This window comes from Babylonia areolata, chromosome 33, assembly GCF_041734735.1.
Source record: "Babylonia areolata isolate BAREFJ2019XMU chromosome 33, ASM4173473v1, whole genome shotgun sequence".
NCBI lineage: Eukaryota > Metazoa > Mollusca > Gastropoda > Neogastropoda > Buccinidae > Babylonia > Babylonia areolata.
The window spans coordinates 10420999-10439536 of NC_134908.1; the positions used below are offsets into that span (position 1 = coordinate 10420999).

Here is an 18538-nt window from a genome sequence, read left to right on the forward strand (position 1 = left end):
ACTGACGTGCTGAGTTCATGTTCAGAACCTCTCCCTCTCGTTAAAACACGTGCTGAGTTCATGTTCAGACGCTGCTCTCTCTTGTTAAAACACTGACGTGCTGAGTTCATGTTCAGAACCTCTCCCTCTCGTTAAAACACGTGCTGATTTCATGTTCAGAACTGCTCTCTCTCGTTAAAACACGGGCTGAGTTCATGTTCAGACGCTGCTCTCTCTCATTACAACACGTGCTGAGTTCATGTTCAGACTCTGCTCTCTCTCGTTAAAACACTGACGTGCTGAGTTCATGTTCAGAACCTCTCTCTCGTCAAAACACGTGCTGAGTTCATGTTCAGACTCTGCTCTCTTTCGTTAAAACATGTGCTGAATTCATGTTCAGAACTGCTCTCTCTCGTTAAAACACTGACGTGCTGAGTTCATGTTCAGAACTGCTCTCTCTCGTTAAAACACTGACGTGCTGAGTTCATGTTCAGAACCGCTCTCTCTCGTTAAAACACTGACGTGCTGAGTTCATGTTCAGAACCTCTCCCTCTCGTTAAAACACGTGCTGAGTTCATGTTCAGACGCTGCTCTCTCTTGTTAAAACACTGACGTGCTGAGTTCATGTTCAGAACCTCTCCCTCTCGTTAAAACACGTGCTGATTTCATGTTCAGAACTGCTCTCTCTCGTTAAAACACGGGCTGAGTTCATGTTCAGACTCTGCTCTCTCTCGTTAAAACACGTGCTGAGTTCATGTTCAGACTCTGCTCTCTCTCGTTAAAACACGTGCTGAGTTCATGTTCAGACTCTGCTCTCTCTCGTTAAAACACGTGCTAAGTTCATGTTCAGAACCTCTCTGCCCACCCAGTCTCTCTCTCTCAGTGTAAATAGTCATTGCACCGACAAAATAAGCTCTCCCTCAGTCTCGTTAAAACACGTGCTGAGTTCATGTTCAGAATCTGCTCCCTCTCGTTAAAACACGTGCTGAGTTCATGTTCAGACTCTGCTCTCTCTCGTTAAAACACGTGCTGAGTTCATGTTCAGACTGCTCTCTCTCGTTAAAATACGTGCTGAGTTCATGTTCAGAACATCTGTCTGTCTGTCTGTCTGTCTGTCTGTCTCTCCATCAAAACTGAAACACATAATAAACGTAAAACACGTGCTGAGTTCATGTTCAGAACCTCTCCCTCAGTCTCGTTAAAACACGTGCCGAGTTCATGTTCAGACTCTGCTCTCTCTCGTTAAAACACTGACGTGCTGAGTTCATGTTCAGACTCTGCTCTCTCTCGTTAAAACACTGACGTGCTGAGTTCATGTTCAGACTCTGCTCCCTCTCGTTAAAACACGTGCTGAGTTCATGTTCAGACTCTGCTCTCTCTCGTTAAAACACTGACGTGCTGAGTTCATGTTCAGACTCTGCTCTCTCTCGTTAAAACACGTGCTGAGTTCATGTTCAGACTCTGCTCTCTCTCATTAAAACACGTGCTGAGTTCATGTTCAGACTCTGCTCCCGCTCGTTAAAACACGTGCTGAGTTCATGTTCAGACTCTGCTCTCTCTCGTTAAAACACGTGCTCAGTTCATGTTAAGAATCTGCTCCCTCTCGTTAAAACACGTGCTGAGTTCATGTTCAGAACCTCTCTCTCTCGCTAAAACACGTGCTGAGTTCATGTTCAGACTCTGCTCTCTCTCGTTAAAACACGTGCTGAGTTCATGTTCAGACTCTGCTCTCTCTCGTTAAAACACTGACGTGCTGAGTTCATGTTCAGAACCTCTCCCTCTCGTTAAAACACGTGCTGAGTTCATGTTCAGACTCTGCTCTCTCTCGTTAAAACACTGACGTGCTGAGTTCATGTTCAGAACCTCTCTCTCGTCAAAACACGTGCTGAGTTCATGTTCAGACTCTGCTCTCTCTCGTTAAAACATGTGCTGAGTTCATGTTCAGAACCTCTCCCTCTCGTCAAAACACGTGCTGAGTTCATGTTCAGAACTGCTCTCTCTCGTTAAAACACTGACGTGCTGAGTTCATGTTCAGAACCGCTCTCTCTCGTTAAAACACTGACGTGCTGAGTTCATGTTCAGAACCTCTCCCTCTCGTTAAAACACGTGCTGAGTTCATGTTCAGACGCTGCTCTCTCTCATTAAAACACGTGCTGAGTTCATGTTCAGACTCTGCTCTCTCTCGTTAAAACACTGACGTGCTGAGTTCATGTTCAGAACCGCTCTCTCTCGTTAAAACACGTGCTGAGTTCATGTTCAGACTCTGCTCTCTCTCGTTAAAACACTGACGTGCTGAGTTCATGTTCAGAACCGCTCTCTCTCGTTAAAACACGTGCTGAGTTCATGTTCAGAACCTCTCCCTCTCGTTAAAACACGTGCTGATTTCATGTTCAGAACTGCTCTCTCTCGTTAAAACACGGGCTGAGTTCATGTTCAGACTCTGCTCTCTCTCGTTAAAACACGTGCTGAGTTCATGTTCAGACTCTACTCTCTCTCGTTAAAACACGTGCTGAGTTCATGTTCAGACTCTGCTCTCTCTCGTTAAAACACGTGCTGAGTTCATGTTCAGACTCTGCTCTCTCTCATTAAAACACGTGCTGAGTTCATGTTCAGAACTGCTCTCTCTCGTTAAAACACTGACGTGCTGAGTTCATGTTCAGAACCGCTCTCTCTCGTTAAAACACTGACGTGCTGAGTTCATGTTCAGAACCTCTCCCTCTCGTTAAAACACGTGCTGAGTTCATGTTCAGACGCTGCTCTCTCTCATTACAACACGTGCTGAGTTCATGTTCAGACTCTGCTCTCTCTCGCTAAAACACTGACGTGCTGAGTTCATGTTCAGAACCGCTCTCTCTCGTTAAAACACGTGCTGAGTTCATGTTCAGACTCTGCTCTCTCTCGTTAAAACACTGACGTGCTGAGTTCATGTTCAGAACCGCTCTCTCTCGTTAAAACACGTGCTGAGTTCATGTTCAGAACCTCTCCCTCTCGTTAAAACACGTGCTGATTTCATGTTCAGAACTGCTCTCTCTCGTTAAAACACGGGCTGAGTTCATGTTCAGACTCTGCTCTCTCTCGTTAAAACACGTGCTGAGTTCATGTTCAGACTCTGCTCTCTCTCGTTAAAACACGTGCTGAGTTCATGTTCAGACTCTGCTCTCTCTCGTTAAAACACGTGCTGAGTTCATGTTCAGACTCTGCTCTCTCTCGTTAAAACACGTGCTAAGTTCATGTTCAGAACCTCTCTGCCCACCCAGTCTCTCTCTCTCTCAGTGTAAATAGTCATTGCACCGACAAAATAAGCTCTCCCTCAGTCTCGTTAACTCACTCAGTACGGCCAGTCCTCTCTTCTCCTCTACACACACCCCTCGGATGTCCAGTGGGTGTCTCAATGACCCAACCTTTAGCTTCCGTCGTTAGAATTGTGGTATTCTTTGTCAACATTCACGTCTTCAGTGTAAGAGCCTTCCGCTTGCAATATTTTGATGATGATAATTGGGGTGAAACGCTGTTAACGTCGTCTCTTTCGCCGTTCGTATGGAGAGAGTTAAAACACGTGCTGAGTTCATGTTCAGAACTGCTCTCTCTCGTTAAAACACGTGCTGAGTTCATGTTCAGACTCTGCTCTCTCTCGTTAAAATACGTGCTGAGTTCATGTTCAGAACCTCTCCCTCTCGTTAAAACACGTGCTGAGTTCATGTTCAGACTCTGCTCTCTCTCGTTAAAACACGTGCTGAGTTCATGTTCAGACTCTGCTCTCTCTCGTTAAAACACTGACGTGCTGAGTTCATGTTCAGAACCGCTCTCTCTCGTTAAAACACGTGCTGAGTTCATGTTCAGAACTGCTCTCTCTCGTTAAAACACTGACGTGCTGAGTTCATGTTCAGAACCGCTCTCTCTCGTTAAAACACGTGCTGAGTTCATGTTCAGAACCTCTCTCTCTCGTTAAAACACGTGCTGATTTCATGTTCAGAACTGCTCTCTCTCGTTAAAACACGGGCTGAGTTCATGTTCAGACTCTGCTCTCTCTCGTTAAAACACGTGCTGAGTTCATGTTCAGACTCTGCTCTCTCTCGTTAAAACACGTGCTGAGTTCATGTTCAGACTCTGCTCTCTCTCGTTAAAACACCTGCTAAGTTCATGTTCAGAACCTCTCTGCCCACCCAGTCTCTCTCTCTCAGTGTAAATAGTCATTGCACCGACAAAATAAGCTCTCCCTCAGTCTCGTTAAAACACGTGCTGAGTTCATGTTCAGACTCTGCTCTCTCTCGTTAAAACACGTGCTGAGTTCATGTTCAGACTGCTCTCTCTCGTTAAAATACGTGCTGAGTTCATGTTTTGAACCTCTCCCTCTCGTTAAAACACGTGCTGAGTTCATGTTCAGACTCTGCTCTCTCTCGTTAAAACACGTGCTGAGTTCATGTTCAGACTCTGCTCTCTCTCGTTAAAACACGTGCTGGGTTCATGTTCAGAACCTCTCTGCTCACCCAGTCTCTCTCTCTCTCAGTGTAAATAGTCATTGCACCAACAAAATAAGTGTAAATCGCGCAAAGAATTAATGTTCATACCCACCCCCTCTCTCTCACATTATGTATGTTGAGTGCAGACCAACGCAATATAAAACGAAATTCACGTCCTGAATTAATGCTCAGAAGTTCTTTCTCCCTCTGACTCTGTCTCTGTCTTTCTCTCTCACTCTTCCTTCTCTTTCCCCCATTCTCTCCCTCTCTCTCTCTTTCTGTCTCTCTCACCCCCACCACTCTCTCTCATTCTCAATGGTCATTTTACACGTTATAAACTAAAATTAATGTAAATCACGTGCTGCATTCACTAACGACCAGAAGCTCTCTCTCTCTCTCTCTCTCTCTTTCACACGTGCTAAATCACGTGTGAATCACCGGCGTGCTAAATTCCTGTTCACTGAGAAACTCTCTCTCTCTCCCCGGCATTGTCATTGTTATTGTCTCTCTCTCTCCGGTTTTGAATGGCACACTAAATAAACGAAAATCCATGCTGAATTCATGTTCAGAAGCGGCTCCCTCTCTGTCTCTTTCTCTCTCCTGTGTCTCTATCTTTCTCAGTCTGACTTGTGTGCGCGCCCGCACACACACACACACACACACACACAGAATTTTGTCAAAGGGCAATACTGATACTACTTTTGTCACAATTAAGTTGCCATCGTTTTAGTACAGTACGCCAAGGGTGTGTTGCACATGGCACCTCAGTGGGATTTTCGTATCATCCGAATAACACACTCGCACAAACACATATATACACTACTGAGGGAGCGCGCGCGCGCGCGCGCGCGCGCGTGTGTGTGTGTGTGTGTGTGCGCGCGCCGGCGCACATGACACGCGCGCGTAAAGTTTACCGAATCGAGAGAGAGTGACTGAAGGGAGGCGGCGGAATGAAAATCTTCAGTTTTGTGATGCCTTTCAGTCTTAACTGATCTTAATTAGAACAATGGAGTGAGCATCTTCAAAACTAATTAGACTTGAACAATTACAAGTTTTATATATTTGTCCATTCATTTTTAGATTTATCTGTTCTTTTTAATTTTGAGTCGGTTTTAATTCTTATTTTTACTGTAGTTTTGTAAAGGGATAGTCTGCCGCTTTCGAAGCCGACCATATTGCAATGTTCAGAATATCTTTTTTAAAACTCTCTGTTGGCAGGAAGATCGATCATTCTTCAGTGAACGAACAAAGTTCTACAAGCCAGGTTGGGTAACATCCGAACACAACTAAGATACGTCGGAGCACCTTAGCACATCAGCCTACATAATTTCGAAATCTGACCCGGAAATGATATTTGCAGGGTCAGATCACTGACTTCTTGTTTTCACCCTGATGATAGTGAAAGCTCAATGCGCACCTGGAACCACATAACATCATGACGACTTTATCTTTTGTCTTTTTTGCCGTTGTTGTTGCTGTTCAGGTGACTTTGTGTGAAGGTATGTCAGCTTTTTTCAAATAATCATTCACATCCACTGCATCCGCAAGTCAGTTTCTTGATCTTGGAACGTACGTCAGTCAAACCAAAACTACGCATTTGCGGAAGTGCGAGTTAGAAATCATATCATTGCTTAGGACGCACATTGGCAGAATCGACAAGGCGCTGGACTTAGGATCCAGCGTTCACCGGTTGTCAGGGTTCGAAGCCCAAATTCGGCATGTTGTGGTGTCCAAGCACAATGCACATTGCTCTGATTTTCCTTACCTGTCCAGCAGTGAATGTGTTCGATCCTGACTTGGGTCGGGGAGATCAAAACGGCGGTGGTCCGAAGTGTATATCTGTCTGGCATTGTGAAGCCTGTGTTTGTTTAACAAGCGATCGTTGTCGCTTTTCAGTGTTAAAATGATTTGTATCTCCTTCTTCCTCTGCTCTTTTCTCAGGGATCCTCAGTGCATGGCATGAAGGCGTTTAAAAAAAAAAAATCTTTGACATGCAACATAAAGCAGTAATCAGGCAGCAAATAAATATGAGTCAATTAGAAAACAACAACAACAACACAAAAAAACAACAACAACCCAACAACAACAAACAAAAATGAACAAAGTGATGACTATATTGTGAGCAGCACAGCTGTTTATTCAGTCACAGCTTTCTCACTATTTTCAACACTGGAAAAGTTTGAAAAACATCAGTGATATATTTCTGCCCTTTATATATGGCTTGGAAAAGTCTTTGATCTTTATCAGTAAAACTTTTGACAAATGCCATTCAATAAAGAGCTTAATGCATTTGAAAGGGAGAAAAAAAAAGAAGAAAAAAGATGATGAAAATAGAACACTGGTTGGAATTTTGTTTGGTCATATTTGTGGAAACACTTATCTGTCAATCATAAATATGAGGCTAAAAGGAATGGGCCATGCTTTTCTCATATGGATACTGACAAAACACAAGTTTTGCTTTTGCTTTTTTTCTCTCCCATTTTTTAAAAGTGGGATGCACATTGACCCTAGAGTCTCTGTCTCTGTCTCTCTCTCTCTCTCTCTCTGTGTGTGTGTGTGTGTGTGTGTGTGTGTGTGTGTGTGTGTGTGTGTGTGTGTGTGTGTGTGTGTGTGTGTGTGTGTGTGTAAGGATGCAAAACATGCAGTGAACCCTATCATAGTACTACAAGTAAATTTATAATCATAGTAATGATGTTAGTACCATTGTAAGTTAGGCTGCATTCAGTTGATCATACTTTGAAGATCCCTCCTTTGTAGTTTAATGATGATGATGATGATGATGATAATCATATGGTGATGATAGTTATTCTGATAATGATAGTAAAAAATAATGATGATGATGATAATAATAATAATGATAATAACGATAACTATGATAATGATAATATTATTATTGATGATGATGATAAAAATAATGACAATAATAATGACATAATAATAATGATAATAGAGTCATAATAAAAAGAAGAATATTGTGATATTTGCATTTATTTGTACTTTGCTACATCAGAACCACATCTGATTATCTCAAAAACACCAGTTTTGAGAAACCGTCATGTGAAGTTTTTTCTAACAGTATTCATATCAATCAATCAATCAAAAAGCATTTTATAACAACTGTAATCACAAAATGTGTGGATGAGCAACTTTTGGTATTCCTCAACTGTCTTGCAAGCGATGACTCAGTGTCAGCAGAGAACTGTTTCAATAAAGCAGAAGTATAAGTTCTGAGATAATCATTTGGATGAGACAATAAACTGAGGTCCCATGATGATATGTAAGTGCACTTAGTGCACATAAAAGAACCCACAGCAACAAAAAGGTTGTCCCTGGCAAGATTCTGCTGAAAAATCCATTTAGATAGGAAAACAATTAGCTTGGAGGCAGAAAATGAAAAATCAAAATCAAAAAGGGTGATACTGTCACTGCAGGGACACTCTCCCAACGGAGAGCAGCCCAAATTTCACTCAGCCTTTTGTGACTAATGAATAATACAAGACAGTACACAATAATGATAACGATGTACATTTGTATAGCGCCCTTTCTCTCTAAGAGCTGTGAGGGCTTTACATGAAAGAAAAAGTTACAAACTATATGAACCAGTCATGTCCACTCACTCTCACTATCTTTCCCCCCTGCTCCCCTCCCTGCCCCCTCCTGCCCCTCCTTCCCCTCTCCCACACCCTCCTTTCTCCTTTCTCACTGCTCACGTATGTAACGGGAGATGGCAGGCATTAGATGGTGCTGTAGAAGTAGTAAGGAACCAAGAGTGTCTACAGGTAAGTTTTGAACAGGTGAGTTGTAAGTAAAGAGCCAAAGACAGGTGGAGTTGGATGAACAGATATGTGGAAGGTTGTTACAGACATGAAGAGCAGCAAAGAGGAAAGAGGGTTTACCATAGGTTCTTGTATTGACAAGAGGAATTTTCAGAAGGAAATAGTCATTGAACAATATAATGAAAAACACTGCTCTACAATACAATGCACAGTGATAATGTTGTGATGAATCTTGCCATATTTATGTACAAGTCATTAAAAAGATGTAGTTTCATGATTGGTTAAACAGAACACACTTTTGTTTGTGTAAGCATGTAGTAACACTACATCCTTATGTAGATTCATTCATATAAATAAGTAATCACCCCTTCCTATGGAGTCATGGCCCAGTTGAATAAACTGTCATTATCTCAATTTAATACACAGATAAGTGCAATACAGAATTTGCAAGTAAACTATCATTATCTGAATACAATACACAGTTTTAATGCAATACAGAATTTGCAAATAAACTATCATTATCTCAATGCAATCTCAATAAATACACAGTTCAATGCAGTACAGAATTTGCAAATAAACTATCATTATCTCAACACAATACACAGTTCAATGCAGTACAGAATTTGCAAATTATCATTATCTCAATCCAATACACAGTTTTAATGCAATACAGAATTTGCAAATAAACTCATTATCTCAACACAATACACAGTTCAATGCAGTACAGAATTTGCAAATAAACTATCATTATCTCAACACAATACACAGTTCAATGCAGTACAGAATTTGCAAATAAACTGTCATTATCTCAATACAATACACAGTTTTAATGCAAAACAGAATTTGCAAATAAACTGTCATTATCTCAATACAGAACACAGTTCAATGCAATACAGAATATGCTCCATGGACTTTCTTTTCCTTCATGAATGCCTTACTGTGTAACCTCCAGTGATTGTATCTTATGACTGTGTAACCTCAGTGATTGTATCTTATGACTGTGTAACCTCAGTGATTGTATCTTATGACTGTGTAACCTCAGTGATTGTATCTTATGACTGTGTAACCTCGATCAGTGATTGTATCTTATGACTGTGTAACCTCAGTGATTGTATCTTATGACTGTGTAACCTCCAGTGATTGTATCTTATGACTGTGTAACATCAGTGATTGTAACTTATGACTGTGTAACCTCAGTGATTGTAACTTATGACTGTGTAACCTCGATCAGTGATTGTATCTTATGACTGCGTAACCTCAGTGATTGTAACTTATGACTGCTAACGTCAGTGATTGTGTCTTATGACTGTGTAACCTCAGGTGTAATCTCAGTGATTGTGTCTTATGATTGTTCCTGTTCTCTGTGTTGTTGCCCCTGTTGCAGGACAGTTCTCCATCTGCCAGTACAGCAGACTGGATGTGCGTGGGTCTGTGCCCACCTTGACCTTGACTCCAAGCCCTCTGACACAGAGTCAAGATGACATACCTGTCAACAGCTCTGTTGTTTCTTTTCACTCATCAGGAAATATGTAAGTCTTGCTTTCTTTTCTTTCTTCTTTTAGTTACTTTAGTGTGTGTGTGTGTGTGTGTGTGTGTGTGTGTGTGTGTGTGTGTGTCTGTCTGTCTGTCTGTCTGTATATATGCTTCTGAGTGTGTGTGTGTGTGTGTGTGTGATCATCATGTGTGTGTGTGTGTGTGTGTGTGTGTGTGTGTGTGTTAGTGTTAGTGTGTGTGTGTGTGTGTGTGTGTGTGTGCACATGTGCATGTGTGTGTGCTTCTGAGTGTGTGTGTGTGTTAGCATGCATTCTTGCATACATGCATGTTTATATGTAATACTTTGTATGTGTGTGTTAGTGTGTGTGTGTGCTTCTGAGTGTGTGTGTGTGTGTGAGTGTGTATGTGCATGTGTCAGTGTGTGTGTGTGTTGTGTGTGTGTGTGTGTACATCTGTGCATGTGTGTGGGGGCATATGAGATTTAACAAGGCTGAGCACTCTGTGATAGCATTTCCTTTGGCAATGAAAGCTGTTTTTGAATGGTAGCCTTTTGGTTACGCGTCCACCTAGGAAGCAAGAGAACCTGAACCCACGGGATTGGATCTCACCCTCACCAGTATTTTGTCCCCCTCAACTAGATCTTGAGATGCTGTCTTGGACACTAGTCATTTGGATGAGACAATAAACCTATGTCCCTTGCTCAACATGCGCTCAGCATGCATAAAAGAACCCATGGCTATGAAATGGTGGCCCTGGCAAGATACTGTTGAAGAAAAAAGAGAGAGAGAAAAAGGTGATGCTGCTGTTTAGTGACATTCTCTCTCAGGGGAGGTCAGCCTGAATTTCACACAGAGAAATAGTAAATGGATAATACATTGCAGTACAATACAATGCAATACAATACAAGACAGAACAAGACAAGACAAGACAAAATCAGACAGTTACAGTTTCAGTTTCAGTTTGTTTCTCAAGGAGGTGTCTCTGTGTTTGGACTTATCCATGTACGCTGCACCATCCCTGTGAGGCAGGTGCCTGGCCTGCAGCACAACCCAACGTGCCTAGTCAGGCTTTGAGTGCATGCATGCACATATATTTGTGTACCTATCAGAGTGGATTTCTTCATCAGAATTTTGCCAGAGGACAACACTTTTGTTGCCATGGGTTCTTTTTCAGTGTGCCATGTCCTTGCTGCACAAGAGACCTCGGTTTATCTTCTCACCCGATTGACTAGACGCTCAGTTTGATTTCCCAGACAAACTTGGGAGAAAGAGGGAGGGCAGGATTCGATCCCAGACCCTTCAGAGACACTGAACTGGCAGATGAGTGTCTGCCACCCTTCTTCCTTGCTCAGTACAGTACAATGCAGTGCAATGCAGTGCAATGCAATACAAGACAAGACAAGACAAGGCAAGGCAAGGCAAAGCAGTGCAGTGCAGTGCAGTGCAGTGCAGTACAATACAGTACAATACAATACAATACAATACAATACAATACATGATGCGTGTGGGTGCATGTAAGCATAGGTGAATATGTACACATTTCACTGGTATATGTTCTGTGTGTTCACAGAAACAGTACGGCACAGTGCATTTTAGAAGTGTCTGGAAACAAGATCATTCAGATGAACGTAACGGCCTTTGACCTTGGAGGTCATGACCCATGCAGCCCTAACGAGGAGCATCTCACCATTTCCTTCAGCCGCAAAAATGGCCAAAGTTCACTCACACTTTTTTCTTTCAGATATGGATTCCCCAAATTCAGAGGTGTGTTCCATGTCTTGTGAATTCTTTCTTTGGTTTCTTTTTTTTTTTTTTCTTCTTCTTAAATTGTTTTGTTGTTTTGTTCGTTTCGTCCTGTGCTGTCTTACCTTCATTTGCTCCCTTTGTTTATTTTCTCCTGCTTGTATTTGTATTTTGTATTTGTATTTCTTTTTCTTTTTATCACAACAGATTTCTCTGTGTGAAATTCGGGCTGCTCTCCCCAGGGAGAGTGCGTCACTACACTACAGCGCCACCCATTTTTTTTTTTTTTTTTTTTCCTGCGTGCAGTTTTATTTGCTTTTCCTATCAAAGAGGACTTTTCTGAAGAATTTTGCCAGGAACAACACTTTTGTTGCTGTGGGTTCTTTTACATGTGCTAAGTGCATGCTGCACACGGGGCCTTGGTTTATTGTCTCATCCGAATGACTAGCGTCCAGATCACCACTCAAGGTCTAGTGGAGGGGGAGAAAATATCAGTGGCTGAGTCTTGTGTGGAGAGGGTGGCAGAATGGGTAAGATGCCTATCTGCTAGCACACTGTCCGTGATGTTCTGTGTGGAGAGGGTGGCAGAATGGGTAAGATGCCTATCTGCTAGCACACTGTCCGTGATGTTCTGTGTGGAGAGGGTGCCACACTGTCCGTGATGTTGTGTGGAGAGGGTGGCAGATTAAGTTTCAGTTTCAGTAGCTCAAGGAGGCGTCACTACGTTCGGACAAATCCATATACGCTACACCACATCTGCCAAGCAGATGCCTGACCAGCAGTGTAACCCAACGCGCTTAGTCAGGCCTTGAGGAAAAAAACAACAATAAACTAAAACAATAAACTTGAGGGTGGCAGAATGGTGAAGATGCCTATCTGCTAGCACACTGTCCGTGATGTTCTGTGTGGAGAGGGTGGCAGAATGGTGAAGATGCCTATCTGCTAGCACACTGTCCGTGATGTTCTGTGTGGAGAGGGTGGCACACTGTCCGTGATGTTCTGTGTGGAGAGGGTGGCACACTGTCCGTGATGTTCTGTGTGGAGAGGGTGGCAGAATGGTGAAGATGCCTATCTGCTAGCACACTGTCCGTAATGTTCTGGGTTCCAGTCCATTTCTTGCCCTTTCTCCCAAGTCTGGCTGGAAAATCAAACTGAGCGTCTAGTCATTCGAATGAAATGATAAAGCAAGGTCCCGTGTTGCAGCATGCATTTGATGTACTGATAAAGATCCCATGGCAACGAGAGTGTTGTCCTCTGGCAAAATTATGTAGAAGATATCCACCCTGATATGTACACAAATATATCTTCATGCACTCCGGGCTTGATCAGCACGCTGGGTTATGCTGCTGGTAAGGCAACTGACTAGCAGATGTGTTGTAGTGAATGCAGTGATGTCTTGTTGAGAAACTGAAACTGAAACTTTCCTGCTTGTGTCTGTATTAAATGATTTTTCAGGTTGCTGTTTCATTTTTGATTACACAGAAAGAATATGCACAGAAAAAAAAATTGCTCATTTAACTCTTGAAGAGATTATGGAAACTTCAGCAAGACAAAACAAAATTCATACATTAACATGTTATCATAATGCATATTGGAGATTCAAAGATTCAAAGAGATTTAATCCTTTTGCCCCTTTTGGGATGTGGAGGATACAATAACAATACATACTCATTGAATCACAACTTCAGTCCAACGATGTCTCCAAAACACACAAAAACGCACACCCATGCACACACACACACACACGCACGCTCTAATGATAATGATTTGCAACAAAACAAATCAAACTTAAACATACTGACATGTTTTAGATGTAACAAAAGTTACACACCCTTTCCAAGTTTTCTGAATTAACTTAGATTAAGTTGTGTTTTCTTCCCAGCACTGAAACCTACACATCATGTCTGTTTCTTTATATTAGTTTGTTCTGCATTTTTGTGCTGTCACTTTTTTGTCCCCTGTCTTTCAGTCTTATTATTTTAGTTTATTGTTGTTATTTTCTTATAGAATTTTAAGTCCCCCCTCCTCTCCTACTTTCCAACAACAGAGGCACCTGTTCAGTTTTTTGAAGTGGTTGTAATATTTTGTATGTTTAAAAACAGAGCCCTAGAGGTTATGAACGAAGACACACTAACAGATTGTTGTGTGATGGTTTTTATTCCTCAACATACAAAATATGACAGGGTGTCAGTAGTCGAGTGGGATGTGATAGTGTGTCATTGTTCATCAACTCTTTGGCTCTGTTCATGAGCGTACAAACTATTACAGCGGTGATGCATTTGTTTCAAGACAAGACAAACCGGGGCGACATGGACACGATAATGTGGTGTGGTCGGTCGTACAGTACCCGCCTGGAGACGCGGCGAATGATGGTCATCCGATACTTTGCTGGACCAGAGAGTCAGCGTGGCAGTGGATTCACCCTCAGTTTTTCTTCAGGTGAGAATAGTCCAGCATTGGTACCACAATGACAAGAAGCAGTCGTTGTTTTGATATGCAGTGACAATGAAATTGATTGTGACATTGTACTCCTTGTGGGGTGCATCATGTCTCTCTCTGAACCTGAAATATGCTGACACTGCTTTCATTCTCAGTATTGCTGGGGTGTTTTTGTACAAACGCTATCAAAGCAGCACAATGTTTGCTTAGCAATCAGAATTTTCCTGACATCCTTTGGAAAAGTTTGTGCCACCTGTACTAGACAAGAAGACAGCAATGTTCAGAGTTGTGTTCCGCTGTCAGAGCTGGAATGCTGCATGGATGAGTGTTGTGTTGTGTGCCAGTAGCGCTGTGATTTGGAAGTTCATGCGATGTGTGTACAATACTGTTGCTGGGCACTGAAGTCTGTGCGTGTGAAGTATTTCCCCATGAAAATATGATTTTGAACTGAAGGTTTGATAGTGTTGTGAACTGAAGTATGTTGGGGTAACATTTTTATGCTGTTCCTTTGTTTGTATTCACTTTCAGTGGACCATTTCATGTGTTGACACGGGGTGGAAAGCCTTAGTGCATGTTAACTGTTTGTTGCTTTCACTTTCAGTGGACCAGTTCATGTGTTGACATGGGATGGAAAGCCTCAGTGCATGTTAACTGTTTGTTGCTTTCACTTTCAGTGGACCAGTTCATGTGTTGACACGGGTTGAAAAGCCTCAGTGCATGTTAACTGTTTGTTGCTTTCACTTTCAGTGGACCAGTTCACGTGTTGACACAGGGTGAAAAGCCTTAGCGCATGTTAACTGTTGTATTCACTTTCAGTGGACCAGTTCATGTGTTGACACAGGGTGAAAAGCCTTTGTGCATGTTAACTGTTTGTTGTTTTCACTTTCAGTGGACCAGTTCATGTGTGGACGAGGGATGAAAAGCCTCAGTGCATGTTAACTGTTGCTTTCACTTTCAGTGGACCAGTTCATGTGTTGACACAGCATGGAAAGCCTTAGTGCATGTTAACTGTTTGTTGCTTTCACTTTCAGCGAACCAGTTCATGTGTTGACACAGCATGGAAAGCCTTAGTGCATGTTAACTGTTTGTTACTTTCACTTTTCAGTGGATCAGTTCATGTGTTGACATGGCATGGAAAGCCTTAGTGCATGTTAACTGTTTGTTGCTTTCACTTTCAGTGGACCAGTTCATGTGTTGACACGGCGTAGAAAGCCTTGGTGCATGTTAACTGTTTGTTGCTTTCACTTTCAGTGGACCAGTTCATGTGTTGACACGGCATGGAAAGCCTTAGTGCATGTTAACTGTTTGTTGCTTTCACTTTCAGTGGACCAGTTCATGTGTTGACACGGCATGGAAAGCCTTTGTGCATGTTAACTGTTGTATTCACTTTCAGTGGACCAGTTCATGTGCTGACAAGGGATGGAAAGCCTTTGTGCATGTTAACTATTTGTTGCTTTCACTTTCAGTGGACCAGTTCATGTGTTGACACAGGGTGAAAAGAGTTAGTGCATGTTAACTGTTGTATTCACTTTCAGTGGACCAGTTCATGTGTTGACATGGCATGGAAAGCCTTAGTGCATGTTAACTGTCTGTTGCTTTCACTTTCAGTGGACCAGTTCATGTGTGGACGAGGGGTGGAACAGGTGGGGCCACACCCCATGTACATCTATTCCCCCGGATACCCAGACGTCTATGACAGGTATGTTTCCACCCATTGAATAATTGTACCGTTATTGGTTGGTATGTTCCTGTCTCTTTACTTGGCTTGTGGCTGAGGATTATAAGGATTACACACACACACACACACTTGGTCTCTAGTCCTAGTCCTAGTATCCCTAGAATTACTGTTTGAAAGAGACCCTGGTACCCTTAGAAATACAGTTAAAGAGTTCCTGGGACCCCTAGAATTATTGTATTGTATTCCTCTCTTTGTCACAACAGATTTCTGTGTGTGAAATTTGGGCTGCTCTCCCCAGGGAGAGCGCGTTGCAACACTGAGAGTTTTTTTTTCCTGCCTGTAGTTTTATTTGTTTTCCTGTCAAAATGGATTTTTCTACAGAATTTTGCCAGGGACAGCCCTTTTGTTGCTGTGGGTTCTTTTACATGTGCTAAATACATACTGCACATGGGACCTTGGTTTAACGTCTTATCCGAATGACTAGCGTCCGGACCACCACTCAAAGTCTTGTGGAGGGGGAGAAAATATTGGTGATGATAGGATTCAAACCAGTGCACTCAGATTCTCTCACTTCTTAGGTGGATGTGTTACCAGCAGGTCGACTCTCCACACAGTTAAAAAGTTCTTGGTACCCCTAGAATTACAGTTAAATGTTAGAGTGCCTAAGATTTTGAAGCGACCTGATGCCCTGGTTTGCGTGATGACAGTGGCATCGGTAGCTCTGCATGTAGCTGGAAGCTGATCAGTCCGGATGGTCGTCAACTGCTATTGGAGACTGACCGCTTTGCTCTGGAGTCACACCCTTCCTGTGACTTTGACTTTCTCAAAGTGAACAATGGTGAGTGTGTGTGTGTGTGTGTGTGTGTGTGTGTGTGTGTGTGTGTGTAGGGGTGGGAGATTGGTGTGTGTGGGCTTGTGTTTGCCCCTGTGAAGATCTTCATGGTATCTCAGTGACTCCAACATTCTTGTAGAGCTTCATCTGTGATCAGCCTCCTTTCTTTTTCCTTGAGACAGATGATGAAAGGCATTCAGAGAGTATGGATCATGTTTCAGAGAGTATGGATCATGTTTCAGAGAGGGTGGATCACGTTTCTAAATGTTTAAAGAACTGTTGTGGCTACCAGGGGGTATAGGTCAGATGTCTAGAAGTTTTAGAGAAGTGTTGATTGTTGTGGGTAGCATGGCTATTTCTATATGTTTCAGCAAAATACATTGGGTACCAGGGTGAGTGTATGTATCAGATGTGTGAATGTGACAGAGAAATATTGTGGGTACCAGGTTGTATGGGTCAGATCTGTATGTTTCAGAGAAATATTGCGGATACCAGGGTGTATGCATGTGTCAGATGTCTGTATGTTTCAGAGAAATATTGTGGGTACCATGGTGTATGTATGGGTCAGATCTGAATATTTCAGAAGAATACTGTGGGTACTAAGGTGTATGGGCCAGATCTGAATATTTCAGAGGAATACTGTGGGTACTAATGTGTAGGGGTCAGATCTGAATGTTTCAGAGGAATACTGTGGGTACCAATGTGTATGGGTCAGATCTGAATGTTTCAGAGGGATACTGAGGGTACCAATGTATATGGGTCAGATCTGAATGTTTCAGAGGGATACTGAGGGTACCAATGTGTATGGGTCAGATCTGAATGTTTCAGAGGAATACTGTGGGTACCAATGTGTATGGGTCAGATCTGAATGTTTCAGAGGGATACTGAGGGTACTAATGTGTATGGGTCAGATCTGAATGTTTCAGAGGAATACTGTGGGTACTAAGGTGTATGGGTCAGATCTGAATGTTTCAGAGGAATACTGTGGGTACCAATGTGTATGGGTCAGATCTGAATGTTTCAGAGGGATACTGTGGGTACTAAGGTGTATGGTTCAGATCTGAATGTTTCAGAGAAATACTGCGGGGATCAGAAGCTACGGATCACAAGCCAGCACGACCTGTTCAGGATAACGTTCTCCACGGATCACAACAACCAGAGAGACAGCTTTGTTCTGAGGGTGGTGGAGATGGCAGGTTGGTTGGTGCAGGATGTCAGTGCTTGTGTGTTCATGTAGCAAACATAATACTGTACTGTTAGTACCTTTTTTTTCTGGCGATGCTTTTTTTTTAATGACAAATAATGAATATATTAATACATGTTCATACGGTCATATACGAAAAAGTTTTCATCAAGCATGTGCACGCATTCCGAATATGTGCAAATATTATCTCTCTCCCTCTCTCTCTCTGTCTGTCTGTCTCTCTGTCTCTCTCTCTATATATATATAAAGAGAGAGAGAGAGAGAGGGGGGGAGATACAGATAAATATGAATAGATATGCAAACACATACATATATACACATACGTACATGCGTGCCTACAAACATAGAAAGCAGTCAGTAAGCAGATGTAGAGTATTTATGTAGCGCTTTCAAAGGGCATTACATGTCAGTCAGACACAAAGCACACACACACACATGCACAGACACATACACCCCCCCATACATACACACACAAATGTATGCTTGCATGCGTACACTGTGATGTAATGCTAAGCTTACTAAAGTTGCCTGGGGTGGGTTTCATGAGTTGATCTTTGCAGTTCTAAGTTTGCCTAGAGTTAACTCTTTCCATACGAACGGCGAAAGAGACGACGTTAACAGCGTTTCACCCCAATTACCATCATCAAAATATTGTAAGCGGAAGGCTCTTATACTGAAAAGGAGAATGTTGACAAAGAATACCACAATTCTGACGACGGAAGCTAAATTTGGGTCATTCAGACACCCACTGGACATCCGAGGGGTCTGTGTAGATGAGAAGAGAAGACTGGCTGTACTGAGTGAGTTAAGAATGTTCCTTAGTTTTTTATGTTTACGGTGGAGTTAGGAACGTTCTTAATGATAAGCAGACTTAGCGGTGCTGAGTTCCCTCATGCAACCCACCCCAGCTCAGTGTGTTTAATATGCCTGGTTG

At 42.4% G+C, this 18538-nt stretch overlaps 1 protein-coding gene across 1 annotated transcript in view; it reads left to right on the forward strand.

The window, feature by feature from the left end:
• The first annotated feature begins 5809 nt into the window (after positions 1 to 5809).
• Positions 5810 to 18538, forward strand: part of LOC143276949 (cubilin-like) — a 51089-nt gene continuing 38360 nt past the window's right edge. Inside the window, exons 1-7 of the mRNA XM_076581627.1 lie at positions 5810 to 5938; positions 9600 to 9744; positions 11279 to 11472; positions 13741 to 13890; positions 15499 to 15589; positions 16276 to 16406; positions 17474 to 17596. Of these exons, the coding sequence (XP_076437742.1) occupies positions 5875 to 5938; positions 9600 to 9744; positions 11279 to 11472; positions 13741 to 13890; positions 15499 to 15589; positions 16276 to 16406; positions 17474 to 17596 (898 nt within the window). The 5' untranslated portion in view covers positions 5810 to 5874. The remainder of the gene's footprint in view (positions 5939 to 9599; positions 9745 to 11278; positions 11473 to 13740; positions 13891 to 15498; positions 15590 to 16275; positions 16407 to 17473; positions 17597 to 18538) is intronic.